At 31.5% G+C, this 17214-nt stretch overlaps 1 protein-coding gene across 2 annotated transcripts in view; it reads right to left on the bottom strand.

Moving 5' to 3' along the window:
• Positions 1-17214, bottom strand: part of LOC145326065 (muscle calcium channel subunit alpha-1-like) — a 214471-nt gene that overhangs the window by 58460 nt on the left and 138797 nt on the right. For both annotated transcript variants that reach the window (XM_080169161.1, XM_080169162.1), the window contains 5 exons: positions 15750-15856; positions 10847-10999; positions 6897-6976; positions 4096-4197; positions 1073-1176 (listed from right to left, as the gene is read on the bottom strand). In XM_080169161.1, coding sequence (XP_080025287.1) covers positions 1073-1176; positions 4096-4197; positions 6897-6976; positions 10847-10999; positions 15750-15856 — 546 coding nt within the window. The remainder of the gene's footprint in view (positions 1-1072; positions 1177-4095; positions 4198-6896; positions 6977-10846; positions 11000-15749; positions 15857-17214) is intronic.

The following is a 17214-nucleotide window of genomic DNA, read 5'->3' as shown; positions in this document are numbered from 1 at the left end:
AATAGATTAACAGGGATTAACAGACTTTGCTACAAAAGACCAAATCCTACATAAGACCTAATCCTACAAAAGACCTAAATTACATAAGACCTAATCCTGGAAAAGACCTAAATTACATAAGACCTAATCCTACAAAAGACCTTAATTACATAAGACCCAATCCTACAAAAGACCTAATTCTACAAAAGTCCTTAATTTCATAAGACCCAATCCTAAAAATACCTTATCTTAATAAAGGCCTAATCCTATAAAAGACCTAAATTACATAATAGCTAATTCTACAAAAAAGTATAACAAAAAGTATGAAAACATCCATAAATCTTAACCTAATTGGTGGAGGGATTTTTATATATTCAATCATGGATTTTAGGGGCTAAGACAATAGACAATATAAAAATTTACCTCTTCAATAGATTAAAATAAGTTTTGGAAAAGTTTAGACACTCAAAGATTTTAAACCCAAACAAGATTCATTAAAGCCTACACAGTTTTAATGTCAACAAATTAGAAATCGTGTGTTTAAAATCTGTATAATTTACAGTCAAATGGTTCTTTAATCCCTGATTATCAATTTAGCTAGAAGAAATCTTTAGGAGAAATAGAATGTATTAATAAGTTTTGGTTAATTTTCATTTTTGATAGTTCTTAAGACTGTGGCAGAATTTTACATACTTTTAGGATAAAAGGTTTTTCCTCTGCTTCAAGTTTAGAAATACAATTTTCAAAACAAACAAAAAATAAAATAAAACATTTTAAACCAGAAAATGATTTTATGTTCTGAAAACTACAAGATAAGCTATATATGGGCTTGATAAAAATTAGTGATGGAAGAAAAAAAGTAAAACGAACTAGTTACATGCATTAAAATACAGTAAGATAAAATATTTTTCATAGAAACTTTTTGATAACTTAGGATAACAGTTGATTCAAAACAAATAGATTTTAATACTTTATTTCAAATTATTATGATAAGTAAGTGAGTCGAGCTCTATTAGATGAGAACAGACGGATAGACGTACAGACCTTTTTGTAGTAGAGAAGCTACGCTGCTATAAAAAAAAACTTGACTTACCCGGACAGAACACCAAGAATGAGGTTCATAACAAAGAAGGCGCCGAGAACAACCATGGAAACAAAGTAGATGAACTGCCAGGTATTGCCTTGTGAGTCATGGATCTAGAATAGATGGATAGATATAGAAGTACAATCATAGAAACAAAGTAGATGGACTGCCAGGTATTTCCTTGAGAGTCATGGATCTAGAATAGATGGATAGATATAGAAGTACAACCATAGAAACAAAGTAGATGAACTGCCAGGTATTTCCTTGAGAGTCATGGATCTAGAATAAATAGATAGATATAGAAGTACAACCATAGAAACAAAGTAGATGAACTGCCAGGTATTTCCTTGAGAGTCATGGATCTAGAATAAACAGATATATATAGAAGTACAACCATAGAAACAAAGTAGATGAACTGCCAGGTATTTCCCTGAGAGTCATGGATCTAGAATGGATGGATATAGAAGTACAACCATAGAAACAAAGTAGATGAACTGCCAGGTATTAACCTGAGAGTCATGGATCTAGAATAGATGGATATAGAAGTACAACCATAGAAACAAAGTAGATGAACTGCCAGGTATTAACCTGAGAGTCATGGATCTAGAATAGATGGATATAGAAGTACAACCATAGAAACAAAGTAGATGAACTGCCAGGTATTAACCTCAGAGTCATGGATCTAGAATAGATGGATAGATATAGAAGTACAACCATAGAAACAAAGTAGATGAACTGCCAGGTATTTCCCTGAGAGTCATGGATCTAGAATGGATGGATATAGAAGTACAACCATAGAAACAAAGTAGATGAACTGCCAGGTATTAACCTGAGAGTCATGGATCTAGAATAGATGGATATAGAAGTACAACCATAGAAACAAAGTAGATGAACTGCCAGGTATTAACCTGAGAGTCATGGATCTAGAATAGATGGATAGATATAGAAGTACAATCATAGAAACAAAATAAATGAACTGCCAGGTATTTCCTTGAGAGTCATGGATCTAGAATAGATAGATAGATAGATATACTTAGAAGTACAACCATAGAAACAAAGTAGATGAACTGCCAGGTATTTCCTTGAGAGTCATGGATCTAGAATAGATGGATAGATATAGAAGTACAACCATAGAAACAAAGTAGATAAACTGCTAGGTATTGCCTTGAGAATCATGGATCGAGAATAGATAGATAGATATAGAAGTACAACCACAGAAACAAAGTAGAGAAAGTGCCAGGTATTTCCTTGAGAGTCATGGATCTAGAATAGATAGATATAGAAGTACAACCATAGAAACAAAGTAGATGGACTGCCAGGTATTTCCTTGAGAGTCATGGATCTAGAATAAATAGATATATATAGAAGTACAACCATAGAAACAAAGTAGATAAAAGAATAAGTATTGCTTTAGAATTGCAATAGAAACAAAGGAGATGAATTGCCTGTTATTTCCTTGAGAGTCATAGATAAGTAGATATAATAGTAATAATTAATGCAACTAGATTAGTTTTGATGAAAACCTTTAAAAAAAAAAAATATATATCAACCATAAACAAAATTTCATTTAGACAGACACTCATACATTCTACTACTTTCACAGATAACCATCGAATTAATACATAAAACGACAGGAAATTATTTTCTAATACGTTTAGCTGAAAAAGTGAAAATCCGATGAAAATGGTTTGAGATATTGCAAAGGAGCGGGGTTCTTTTTAAAAGTTAGTGGAAGAAGTGAAAACTGTATGCCTTTTTTGGATAGCTGTATTAGTTTTTAATTAATTTATTATGCTATTTGTTTCTATTAAAAGGAAAATTAACTAATGCATCTATCTCATGTATACATAGGTACATCTCCTGTACACGAGTATTTAGTAAAATTAGATTTCTAGGATCTACTTAACATTCAATTTAATGTTAACGTTCATGGGATACACTCATGCATTCACCCACACACGCACACTTACACACTTACACCCACCCACACACACACACGCTTCCTTGCTCATTCGCATACACACCCCACCTGAATTAGTTTCAGGTTGTTTTTGTCAATAAATCAACAATAGATATGTAACTTTAATTCTAGAATTGAACAAAGTACAAACATGCTAGAGATTAAGATAGGGTTTTAAATTTTGAAAACTGCAAAAGGAACGGAAATGAAAAAAGAAATCTATTCAATATATTCAAAAATAAAATAGATGAATAAGAAAAAATTGTAGTAATAACGCAAAGTATATTCAAAGAGGTTGTTTTATTAGTTGGTAAATACCTAACCTAAACTCTATTTAGGACAGGTGTGTGTCATTTGCAATTTCATTGAATTTAGATTTAATTTTAACCTATACAGCATTCAGGAAAAGAGTGCAAAAATTTTATTTTATTTAGAAGTGTCTCTACAATATTTAGGAAATACGAAGAAACGCCCCTTAAGAGGCGATGTCACGAAAGGGACTATACTCCAAAATTTTATTCGTTTTCAAATAATTCAATTTTATTTAACTTAAATATAATTGGAGAGGGGTGTGTGTCAAATGCACAATGTTCATTGTACTTCTATGCAAATTAAGTAGAATTACCTTCTAAAAACTTTAATAGATTTAGCTACAAGATAAAGATAGAAAACTTGAATTTATTTACATAGGTGCCTACTTTGCCTGCTAGGGGATACAATTTAAAAACTTATTTTTTAGTTTTAACTAAAGAAATTTAGTTCAGGTGTATATTTTTGTTTGTGGTAGTTAATTGTTATAACAATAACAGATTCTAGAAAATCAAATTTCTGTAATAAGTTATTTTAAAAATGTATTATGTATACTTATTCTCAAAGGTTTTCCCCAACGTTTTTAAAGTTTCTTAATTGTCTTTTTTTACTTTAGATCAGGTAAGGTTAGGTTATGTTAGGTAATGGATAGCCCCACACCCTCCTAGCTCGCTAGGCACTTTGCAGGAAAGCATTCATTACTGATATTTATTTAGAGACGCTTTAGTTCTATGTAAAGATTTTACAACTTATAATAACTTACCCAGTACAGCATATCAGTCCAGCCTTCCAGGGTGATGCATTGGAATACGGTCAGCACAGCGTTCCCAAAGTTGTCAAAACAGGTAATGCCCCATTGAGGACCCTAAAAAATTGTCAAGTCAAGAATGAATTGGATTTACATTTTCTTTAAAGCAAAGGTTCGGTTAATCCAATCTTAAGGAATAGCTCTTTACGTCAATTAAGACATGATATAATTGTCCTATCGATTTCAAACAAGGACACTCATTCTTTAGATAAATATTGAATATATATATATTTTTTTTAGTTATAACGAACTGAATTAAATCAGAGACACGGACGACAACATCCATAAAAGCAAAGCTCTAAAATAAGAAGGAAAAACAATCGAACAATTCCTCTTGTAAAAAGTCAGAATTTTCTAAGCAGAGCATTAATTTGTAAGTCAAAACAAAATTAAATATAAATTAATTTTGAAACCTGTCGTCCCCCAAAATAAGCTAAAATTAAGAATTATTTTTTTTTCAAATTAATAATTTAGCTGTTGTTTACATCAGGTACATATTGAAATACTTTTATGTAAACCTATTGTAATGTGTAATGTTGTCTATATGTATTATTGACATAGTACATCATTCCAACTATGTTATTATTTACAAAATATATAATAACAAGGATGACAACATCCATAAAAGCGAAGCACTGAAACGGTAGGACAAACGGACATTAACACTTGTATGGTATCTGAACTGAATAATCAGAATTTAAAAGTATTAGAGTCGAAGCAAAATTGTAAGTACATTTGTTGAAAAAACTGCTTGAAGCAGGATAAAGTTTATGGACATACTTACATTTTTGGACTTGATTATAGAGTTGCTTCGCTTATAATATTGTTCGTTGTTGTCCCAGGAATCAATATACCAAAAATAAGATCAAACGGATAATTAGAACACTTGAAAATTTGTTGTTAAAAAAGTAGAAAAATCATCATTTTAAAAATGGACGTACGGACATTCTGGTAATGATTAAAGAGTTGCTACGCTTTTTAAATCGTTCCCAACTACTACAGAAATCATCATGCAAAGTTTGAAATCGATAGGACAATTCTATCATGCCTAAATTAACGAATAAAAGCTATCTATCTCGGACGGACGGACGGACGTACGGACGTACGGACGGACCGACCCTAATTATAGAAAAGCTTCACTTTTAATAAATACAGGTGTCAGAATACAATTTTCACTCTAGGCCTATGTATTTTATACTTTATATAAAAAAGTAATAGCACGTCTTCTGTTTTTTTCATGTGCTTATCTGTAGCTTAGTATATATCAAATCGCTGAACCGATATGGTTCACCTTAGAATTAAAGCATCTTATAGGTCCAGGGAAGGTTTATAACTATTTAGGTGAAGGGCAGCTAGCTTGACCCTCCTAAGAGAAATCACGCCAAGAAACTCCCGCCCTATAATTTTTCTTTTCTTTTTACAACTAATATATTAAGTGGAAGGTCAACTTTTGGTGTCATTATGGTACTTAAATTATGAAAATAACAATATGTCCATCCGACTGTCTAGTATATACAGTCCATCAAAATCTTGAAAATGGGTTTCCCGATAATTCCATAATAAGTTTAGGGCAGATTTTATGCTATTTTTCCAAGTGGTTCATAATCACCACAGAAAACACTAATCTCTCGCGCCAATTTTTAAAAATTGTTCTTAAAATAACTAAATTTGCTATTTTTAATAGGCGAAAAACAGCTTGGTTTACTACGTGGTTATAAGTGTCTAATGTATAAAACCTAAACAAACTTGACGAGTAAATATAATTGATTTGTTACAACACTGTTATTATTTACATTTATGTAAGCAGGCACTTTATTCAACATTTTTATGCAATTGTGAACTGTTTTGGGTTTTCAAAGAATTATAATATGAGGTCAAGGCTGACAACATCTGTAAGTAGCGAAGCACAAAAATCATTTATGGACAAACAGACCAAAGACGTCCAAGTGGGGGGGTAATGGGGCGATTACCCCCCCCAAACGATTTTATTTTCATTTTACCCCCCCCATTTAAAATTTACCCCTACCCTGGGGGTGCCGTAGGCACCCCCAACCATTTAGGAGGGGGTATTTACCCCCCCCAAACAATTTTGGGGGGGTAAATACCCCCCCAAAATAAAAAATCTCAAATAAAAAAAATTTTTGCGCGCGCGCATTTTTAGCACTATATATTTAATAAAATTTAATTGGGGGGGGGGTAAACTAAATTTACCCCTGCCAACAGATTTCAGGGGGGTAATTTCCCCCCCCCCCCAAGCAAATTTTACCACGGGGGTAAAAATTTTGGGGGGGGTAAAAAAATTTGCGGCGCGCTTCGAGCGCCAATTTACCCCCCCCCCCCCAAAAAAAAAAAAACGAATTACCCCCCCCCCCCCTTAAAAAATTTTTACCCCCCCCCCCCAAAAAAAAAAGCTTGGACGCCCCTGAAACAGACAAGTGAGGTATAGAGTAGATGTCCAGTTGTCATAAATAAGCAAAAAAATCATGCAACCTTTATAAAAAATAAGTGTTCATGTCTTTTGAAGCATGAACAACAAACAGACGGACAAAACAGACTGGATGGACACAGGTTATGGAAATAAATAATATAATAAACATTTTAGAAGTCTATCTCAAATATCAACCGAGAAAATCACGTTTCACTATAGCTTTACGGACAGATGAGATGAATTATAGAATAGCTTCACTACTAAATTTGTATTTGTAAACACTAAATTTTGATATGAGTAGCCACTCTATAATTGTAAAAGTACGTACCTCCCATTCACCTCTGCACTCGGTACCATTTGGACACTCATAGATACCTCCACAAGGTGTTGGGTCCTCCATCATTTCACCTGGAAAATATAATTATCAATAATGGAGGGAGGGAGGGAACAGTGTACTGTAAATCATACTGGTAACTAAAATTTTATAAACACTTCACCTATTCGTTGGTTAAAAATTAGCAGTGTATTACAATTAATATTTTTCTAGTATTGCTTCGAAACCGACTAATATCCGCTGGATTAGGACCGGTTCTTTTCAATGCTGAAAAATCATGTTTATCAGGCAATTTTCTACGATTATTAAAATAAAATTATTAAATTACAACCAATTTTGTTATCCCGGACTTCGGTCCCTTTTAATATCCGTGAAAAGCTGTCCATAACACGATGCGATAAATAACTATCAATCTCTCAATTGGCTTTTCCTCCTACTTTTTTCAAAATTGTTAAATTATAGAACTTTTTATTTTAAATTTTCATGTGGTATTTTCGTATTAAAATCTTCCTATAAATGCAGAAGTTGCAGGGCTGTTAAGGGATTAGAGAATGATTATTAAATTGATATACAACCCAAAGTATGATAAAACAAGGATGACAACATTAATAAAAGCGAAGCACTTAAACGGTAGGACAACGAACATTAACACTTGTATAGTGTCAGAACTGAATGATCAGAATATAAAAGTATAAGAGTCGAAGCAAAATTGTAAGTAAATTTGTTGAAAAAACTGCTTGATACAGGATAATGTTTATGAACATACTTACATTTTTAGGACTTGATTATACGAAAAAAGCTATCTGTCTCGGACGGACGGACCAACCCTAATTATAGAAAAGCTTCGCTTTTAAAAATGTTCCTTCTCTAGATTATTTAAAGTCGAACAAACAAATAAAAATTCAATCTTGGAGAATTTAAATTATTAAACGTGTTTAAAACTTTGAGTACAAGTGTAATTTACAGTGCAATATCCCCTCCCTCCCTGACAAATTGGAAGGCTGGATTAGAGATAGAGTTAATCCATATGTGAGTTTATTTTGGCACTGTCAACAACATTTCAAGTTCAACGTTGCCATATTAAACTATTGGATAACGAGGATTGGCAGCCGCAAAGGGAGCAAAAGGGATAAGACAATGGTCGATAAATTGATGTACATCCCCAATGAAACACAAACTTACCCATTCTGTAAATTAAAATTAGTGGTTTAAACGTTTGAATACTCAACTTAATTAATCAACCAATAAAATTCAGTAGATTCTCCAAAGTTGTTGATTATAAAACTTTGGGGACAAGTGTAATAAACAGTCCACTGTCCCCTCTCTCTCTCTGGCAGCTACAGCTACTATTTCCTTTCAATCAGCAGCCAACTCATATGTACTTATTGCAGTTAAAGTGGATTTACATTTCGCAGGTGCTGATCACAGCAAATGGTCAGTTACCCTATTCAAATTCGCTGCAATTTTAACAAAGCCGAATCAAGAAATATAACATTCATAAATTGCAATTGCTAATCCTTGCGTAAATGATCAGTGCACATTGAAATTAGCAAAATAACCCTCAAATAAAAGTAATAGGATGTTGGTCTGTCTTTTGTTGTGGACATTAAGACATCGTTAACTGCAAGAACGACATGGGTCTCCTTTACTTTAAAGCCTCTTTTAAAATCGCCCCTGGAAAAATCCCCTTTCCCCATTTCTTTTCATTTTCTTTTTAAAAGTGAAATTAAAAGTGCATTTTGTTAAGTGCCCCTGAAGGTCTCTCGGGGCGTTGCTGGCCTGCTAGAACAAAAAATGTAAAATGCATGTTTTGAAATAGATATTTTCTTATTTAGTTTAGGTATACTCTATTTTATATTATAATAAAAGTAAAAAGGTCCTTTTTTCAAATATTTAGTTTATACTTTTTAAATGACATCTTTAAATACATTCGTATCCACGGTCAATCCTTTTTCCCAATCTCTATCTGTGTGAATTGTTGAAGAAACTGCACACCAATAAAATGTAATCTTATAGGTTATTTTCTTTTATTGAATGCTGGACAAATACTTCCAGTAGAGGAAGGTTGTAGTAATACTTTTCTATTTCCTTATAATAAAGGCAAACAAAATGCCTTTTAAAGTGAAGCTTCTCACAAAATTATTAATGTGTAGAAAGTAGATAGGTTTTTTTTGTCAGAAACTAAAGAAAATCAAAATCCTGATCTAAATTTCTTGTATTTTTAAGGATAGCTTGAAGTAGTTTTAGGCTATTTTCTTTACCTTCATCACACTACCTTAGATACTAGGGGCGAAGCGACTAAGGATTAATTAGAATACTAGCTGCGAAACTTACAACTAAAAAATTATTTGAAATTTCAAAATGAGAAAAAAAATGAAAATTAGTACTAAAATTCGAAGGAAAAAGCCTTTTAAATCTGAAAATCAATCATCGATTTGTAATTTATTTGTTTGCCCACTTAGAACTCATATTTGCTGAAAACACCCACTGTTAAACCTGGGTTTAGTACAGCTAAATATTAAATAGCTATCTTTGATATTAAAGAAATATTTTTTTTAAGTTTAGAAAAAATAATATTTACTGAATTTTTCAGAATGTAAATTAATTAGCTTTCATGTGTTAATCTTGTACTGTTATTTCCATTAAGTTTTCAATAACCTTTTATGCTATTTCTATTCATTCCATTCCTATACAAATTCGAATTTGGTAAATATAAAATACTTATTATAAATAAAAAGTATGTAATTTTAACGACTTGAATATTAAGAAAAAATCGATCCAATTTTATTGATCGACTTAATTACAATTTGAATCTTTTAAGCCGAATATTTACGATTATATAAAAGTGACTTAATATACATAGATATAAGAACACAAAAGATTGCAAGAATTAAAACATTTTAATACGAGTCAGATTATCTATCTATTTCTCACTTTTTGCCGTAATTGTTTTGCTGTAATATACCCATATTGTAAAATAGTAGACAGTAGATAATCCTGAACTTTGTAAATATCAAGAAAACACACAGACCTGACCTTACGAGAAAATAGAAACAAAATAAAAATTTTTTTTTCTATATTTGAGTAATTCCTTGATTTTAAAAGCTTTAAAATATCAAATAATATTTTTGCTTTGTAAACGGTTGCTAGATGAAAACAATAATAACAGTAACAGTAACAGTAACAAGCCCTTTTTACGAACACAGTAATAGTGTCTGACTGATTATGACGTAACAAAAAAAAATTAGCCAATGAGAGGCCGTTATTGACCAATGGTAAAATTTATAGTGGCCTCTCATTGGCTAATTTTTTTTGTTACGTCATAATCAGTCAGACACTATTACTGTGTTCCTTTTCACTCCACAGGGGGAGCATAGGCCGCTGACAATTTGTCAGTGTTTCTGTAACAATGTGGCTATTTTTATGGACATGGGATAGGGTTGTCAGCCCTAAGCCCTATGATTGCAGTGTAAAGAATCCATTTGCCCGACAGACAACCAACCCTTTGATTGCACGACCTTTGTCTGAGAAGTCCTAACTGTGCATGGTAGTAAGTTGCGCCTGTTTTGGGCCAAGACATTCCCCCTACTCTAACTATTTATGTCACACACCTGACATAGCAGCAGTAGAAACCATTTTTAACGTCTTTAGTTATGCCGCGGGGTCGGACCGAGATTCGAACCTATCACCTTCCCGTCGACGAGCGAATGCGCTACGTGTTGAGCCACGGTCGCGTAATAATAACATCGTATTAAAGACAGCTTTCCACTGATAGTAAACTGAAATAAAATAATTATTCCTTTGGTCACTTGGGCCAACAAAACTGGTAGGTATTTTATTTTATTATTCTTGAAAAATTTTCAGGTGAAATAATGTACATCATAATAATATTTCATTATTCTATCCTATGTTTGATCTAAAACTTACAGAATGTTTACACTCACCTGTATAGATGTCAAAGCAGGTTTTGTGGAAGGCGCCCATGAACAGCTCGAGGCCGATGATGGCGTAGATGATGATGACAAAGATGACCAGCAGCGCAATGTTCATCAGAGGTATAATAGCCATCAGAATAGCGTTCATCACAATTTGTAAACCTAAACAGATTTATTTCAGTCAGAGAAATGGGAATGTGATTCTGACAAACTTTTACACCATCCTTGTTTTTTTATTCCATTTTTTTTATCCTTTTACTAGTTACTGTTCTCTGTTTTATTTGTACGGTTAAAATTAGGAAGGTAGTCATTACTTCCTTACTAGAATATCTTGTTGCAAAGTGAGATAAACAAACACCATAAAAAAAACATTCATTTATTTTAGAAACTTTTTGAAAGTCATATAATCATGGGTATTGTCCTTATATAAAAGTAATATGATGTTTTTCAATCTGTATATCTTTCATTCTAGAAGGTGTATAACTATTTAGGATGAATTTACCCTATATAAAGAAATCACCCTTAGAAATTAATGTAATCCTTTACAAATTTCTGTTTAGTTTTTCTATCATCAAGGGGTCGGAGGGTAGGGTCGACCCCATGACCCCTTCCTCCAAGCACAAATTTACAATATGTATTTAGTCAGTAATTTAAAAGCTAATATACCAGTCACAGTGTCTTAAGAATCTAAACATAAAAACTTTTCTCTACATCATTATCCTTAGTTCACCCATAAGTTCCATTTAATCCGCATCCATAAAAAGTTGTGTGACTGTTTAGAAGGCTTACACATAACTTTTTTTTAGAGTGAAGAATTAGTTTGAGGCCTGGAGGCCTAGTTTATAATTATGTTGAACAAGATACAACCCATCCACAACAACCAACACAAGCTTTGATCTCAAGCAGATCTTTTGATTAATCTTCAAATTGTTTGGGGGAGGGGTTACTTGTGTGTGTTTGTGTATGTTTGTAAGTATTATTTTGTAAGGTTATGTATACAAGGAAGTCTTAAAATAATATAATATCTGTTAGCTTCTATGAACTTTATAATTTAAAAATGTGGGGGATCTTTTGTTTTTTTTGGATGTGATCGTGGGTGTCTAAACCCTGAAGAAATAGCCTAAAACCACCACAGGACCAGTAGGTATATTCCCTGAAGAGTAGAACCCAAATCTCTTCAGCGGTTACCGAGATTTTATACTTCAGACATATTGACGAATAGACAGACAGACATCGTTCTACTTTGTAATGTAGATAAATTATGATTTGTAGTTAAGACATACTGATCAAATTGTATTAATTAGATATTAGTTGAAGCTCTGTGTATATGCTCTTAATCTGTTCCAAAGATCTTAATTGATCTACCTTGGTTTATAATATTGGTATATAATGTATCAAAGCATATTTTGATGTTCCCTCCACATCATACAAATTCTAACAAGGATAATATATGTAAAAGTTTGAAAAAATATTCTTGCAAAAAATCTTAAAAGTTTACAGCAACCAAAACAAAATTTACCAATAGCTTTATTTTTAACAGGGATAGGCCAATGGACAATAATCTGATAATTCTTATTATAGTGATAAACAAAGTTCCTAATTTGAAGGAGTAAAATTTTAGGAGAAAAGTTAGAGAAAAAATTCTTCGATCCATCAGGAAGATTTTAAGCTACCAAAATACATGTATTTATTTTAATTATGAAGCATAATAGGGTATCATTATTTTAGCCAGCTGCGAGCATCACTTTAAAATAGTGCATGAAAATCTGGTACAACATTCAAGTAAAATATATAGATTTTTATCGAAAATTTTATTCATTGTTCCTTTAACTTTCCTTGAAAACCTGGTTTTTCCAATTTTAAATGGTTTCTACGGATCTAATAAAGATTTATTCTCCTTTTTCCTTCTCTAGTTTAAAACCAGGCAGGGAGGGGACATTGCACAGTAAATTGCACTGGTAACCAAGGTTTTATAACCTCGTTTTTCATATCCTAGCTTAAAACTTTTGGGTACTTTAATTGATTGATTCCAATTATGATGTTCTTTTGTCCATTGGCTAATCACTTTAGATCCCTTAGTTTTACTTTAAACTAAGGATATGTTTGCCTATTAGTGAAAAGACTAGTAGAACTTATGAAAAGAAATTTTTAATAAGTAGAATTTAAAAATATTCATAATTTCTCTTGGCTGGAAGTGGAATTATAAACCTTAGTTAGGGGATGTAGTAGTTAACGTCCCCCTACCTAAAGAATTACATAATTTTATTTCACATTACAAGTTTATTTTACCAGACGTATATCGGAGTCCCTTATTTAAATAACTGGACAGATACTAGGGTTTATATTGTTTTCTATTCATTCGGAATACGAATACTTTTATGTAAGACTTTATTAACTTTTAGTTTTTCTACTCAAAGATTTGGCATTATTGTAGTTTTAAATTCCATCCAATAATTAAAGTAGTAAGGATTTTTGTTATTTCATTTAATGTTTACAACTGAATCAATTGAATTATCTATTTTTATGAAGCTTAACATAGGTCTTATGATGGTTTTAGTGTATATTATTTCTAAATTTAAAGTCGTGGGTTTGTTTTATCCATACCCCTCTAAATACATAGCCCTTAAAAGCTAAGAGCGCAGTCTATAGTGCATGAACTAACAATAAGAGAGAAAAAAATCCAGTTTCTAATATATCTTTTTATTGTCCATTTAAGTCAATATTGGTTTAGAGCTTTTTTCTTATTTTTATGAAAAAAATGCTAAAAATATAACAAAGTTATACAAAGCAAAAAATTGCAATCATATTTTTATTATCACAGTTACTCTTTAGATAAGGTGGCAAGTCCTTTCTCCATTCCAAGTAATCTTGATAGTTTTTCTTGTTTATTAAACCATTATTTTTGTTCATCAATCTTAAATTTTAAAACATAAAATTGTTCATATAAATTTTTTTTCTTAATTAAAGTTTCAATAAAATAATATCCTTTTAAATGTATTTTAAATAGCAATTTAGTTATTGCTGCGAAATGAACGATCAGAATCGTTCATGTTTGATAAAAAATTCCATCAATTCAGCAATCTCTCCCTCTTTCTCTCTCTCTCTTGTTATATATAAAGATAAAACGAACAAAAAGACGTAGAACGTTATTTTTAGGGAATGAATTGGGGTTTAAAGATAAACAAGTTAGCCAAAAAAAGTAAAAATCTAAACTTTTAAAAAGGCTTTACTAATCTTTACTTAAGTTGAAAAATTACAAAAAAAATCCAGCTATTTGATTGAACGGTCTTTGTTTGGTAGTCCTAGCTTTGAATAGTTCATAGACCAAGTTTTTGGTTAGGATGCGAAACCATAACCTTCCAAAAAATGAGCTGCGGCCGCCGAATTTACCAACATCTTTATTCCGGCAAGATAAAAGAGAAATTGCAAGAACAAGCAATATTAGATTTCAATAATACTAGTCTCTACAATTTTTACTACATACACTTGCACTGAGACACTGACAATTTATTATTTTATATTTCAAATACAAGGTAATTATTTTGTTTAAATGTAATACATTTAATAGATGAAAAAATAACACACATATAAAGATAAAATAAATAATGTTGGGCCGAGGACAATTGTAAACTATTTGGTTTTTCTCTTTACTTTTAGACACTTAACCAGGAATGAGGTAAAGCAAACAAGCGAATTAAATCTACGATAATAATTTGGGGCAGATAAAAAGGTCGTCAATTCTACTAAGTGCTCCCCCCCCCCCCCCCTCCACGTATGCTGAAAATCAAGTTTAGGGATTATTTTCGATTTAATTTCGTTATTGGCATAGGCTGCACTTAACTCTTAAACCTAACCCAAGTAAAGAAAAATCAAACTACAAGAAGCTTCACTGTAGAGAGGAGCCATAAATGATTAAGCCATTGGTAAGATTTTTTGGTGAAAAACACAAACCTCCTATTACTTTAGAACCTATAAGAAGATTCACTTTCTAGGAGGGCCGTTATGAATAAGATGGTTAGAGGATCGATTGGAACAAAAATACAGACAGACAGACACACATCCTATTACGTTATATAAGGATACAATATGGTTCATATATTTGTATATTTTTACGGTTACTTTAACTTTAGTCAATAAATTAAGGAAAATCCTAAGATTTTTATCTTATATTTAAATTTTTCTCATGACATATTATCAAATTACAATTTGCCTATAAAATTAAAGCTCCAATTTTAAACTTTTAAGTGGTTTGTACCATTGGCTATTTTGGGGGTTTAGATCCTTTGTGGGGGTTAATAAAACAACCACCTTTTCACCAGGGGACTGGTTACAACACTCCTCCTGTATGCCATTGATTGGAATAATATAATTCAAAATTGTCTAAAAATATTACTTATAAAGATGATTAGAACAAGTTCTTTTTAATTGTTAATTTTTACATGCTTGAAAATACTGAAATAACAAAATCCACTATTACATATTATTAATGATCTGTAGAAAATTGGAATGGCTTGTAAGATTAGAACTTTTGTAACCACACCCTGTGATTATGCTTTTGGTTTGGCTGGGTACAATTACCTTGGGATGCATCCTAGCCAGGGATACAGGGATATTATAACTGTCGTTTCCTAACCCTGTAGGGCTACCCAGTGTCCAATATAATCCATTTAACCTGACATAAAATAAACAAAAAAAAATTAAAAAAAACTATCCCCCCATCTCTTATTGCCTTTTTTACCAAAAAAAAATCAAAGCCACCTTTTCCAACATTATTTTAAATATAATTTAATTTTCTTGCTTTTTGGTGGGGAAGGGGTGGTTAGTATTATAAGGTAAGACTTTAAAACAAAGGTTGTTGAATCAAAATGTTTGTTGTAGTTGTGTATTACCATGTCAAATGAAATAAACTTACTTGGTACACCAGAAATGAGCCTCAAAGGCCTCAAAACACGAAAGGCTCTGAGAGCTTTGACGTCGAATCCTTCAATTTGTAAACTTGCAAGAATCGAACTCACAACCCTGAACAATTAAAAATATTATTACTTTAGGATTTCATAACTAAAATAGTAAATAAAAAGCATTTATTATAACCAGAACATTAATAATCTTAAAAATATCTTAAAATTAACATGGACAAAGTTTTTCATTGGGAAGGTCTTTGATTATTTTCCCTTCATCAAATTATTAACATTCTGGTTATTTATTTTATCAAATATGTATCATTTTTATTCTAACTACATCTTTTATATTCATCATTATATTATATTAAGGGTTAGGTTAGGTTTTTGAAAAGCTATTATTTAGGGCTTGTGTGACCCTTTTATAGATATGTTCAACTCGAAAAACTTGCTTTACATTTTTTCGTGATATTTTGTACGTCATAGTTCTATTTGGATACAAAGATAGATTATGGAAAATTCTGCAATTTGTATGTTTTATTTGTTTTTGGGGAAAGAATTATATTTTTCCATAGATCTATCTCTGTTTCACTGCATTTATGGCTTTTATTGTCAAACTATATATTACGGGGATGACAAAACTTTAAATTTCTGAGTTTACCATTTTCCACTAAAATGAACGCGTTTCCTTAGTCAATAAACATCCAATAATAGGCTAGATTGATGAGATCTTATTTTGGTGTATTTCGAAACCAAACCTTAGAAACGCCCTTAGAAAATTTAACTCTTTAATTGTACGCCCTTTGTCTGCAAGTCATAGCTGTGCATGGTTGCGCCTGTTTTGGGCCAAGGTATTCCTTCCACAATTTATGTCTTCACTATAGTTATGACTCGGTATTGAGCCGAGATTCAAACCTATTACCTTCCGACAACAAGAGGATGCACTACGAATTTTGCCACAGTCTCATATATTGGTTCATTTAAGTGGCAAATTTAAAAATTCAGAAATTCTAAGTTGTGTCATCATAATGGCATAGAATACTCATTTAATATTTATTGATATAAAGGGTTATTGTTTGATTTTCAAACATAAATTTAAATAAGGACTTTATGCCATTAAAATAGAAAATAAATTTATAAATATATTTTTCTTTTAATAAGCGTTTAGCATTTTTACAGCTTTATTTTATTTTGCTCTTTTTGTTTCAAAGAATTTCTTAATTAGTTATTTCCATTTTGTCTTCATTTTGTTGTCGTTTTTTCTAATCTAAAGGGAAGATTATTCTTATATAAAAACTTTTGTAGAAAAAAAATGTCGAAGGGTAAAAATCTATACAAAATATCGTCTTAATTATAATCATTGAAATTATATTTTATTTATTATTTCTATGTACAAACGTTTTGTTATTGCAAAGTAAGAGATATAAGTTTTCCGGAATTTTAATGTAGGGAGTAGATTTGAAATCTGCATCAAATTTT

This window comes from Acartia tonsa, chromosome 8 (assembly GCF_053477335.1).
Source record: "Acartia tonsa isolate MP-2025a chromosome 8, ASM5347733v1, whole genome shotgun sequence".
Classification (NCBI taxonomy): domain Eukaryota; kingdom Metazoa; phylum Arthropoda; class Copepoda; order Calanoida; family Acartiidae; genus Acartia; species Acartia tonsa.
This window is presented reverse-complemented; position numbering and strand designations above follow the sequence as displayed.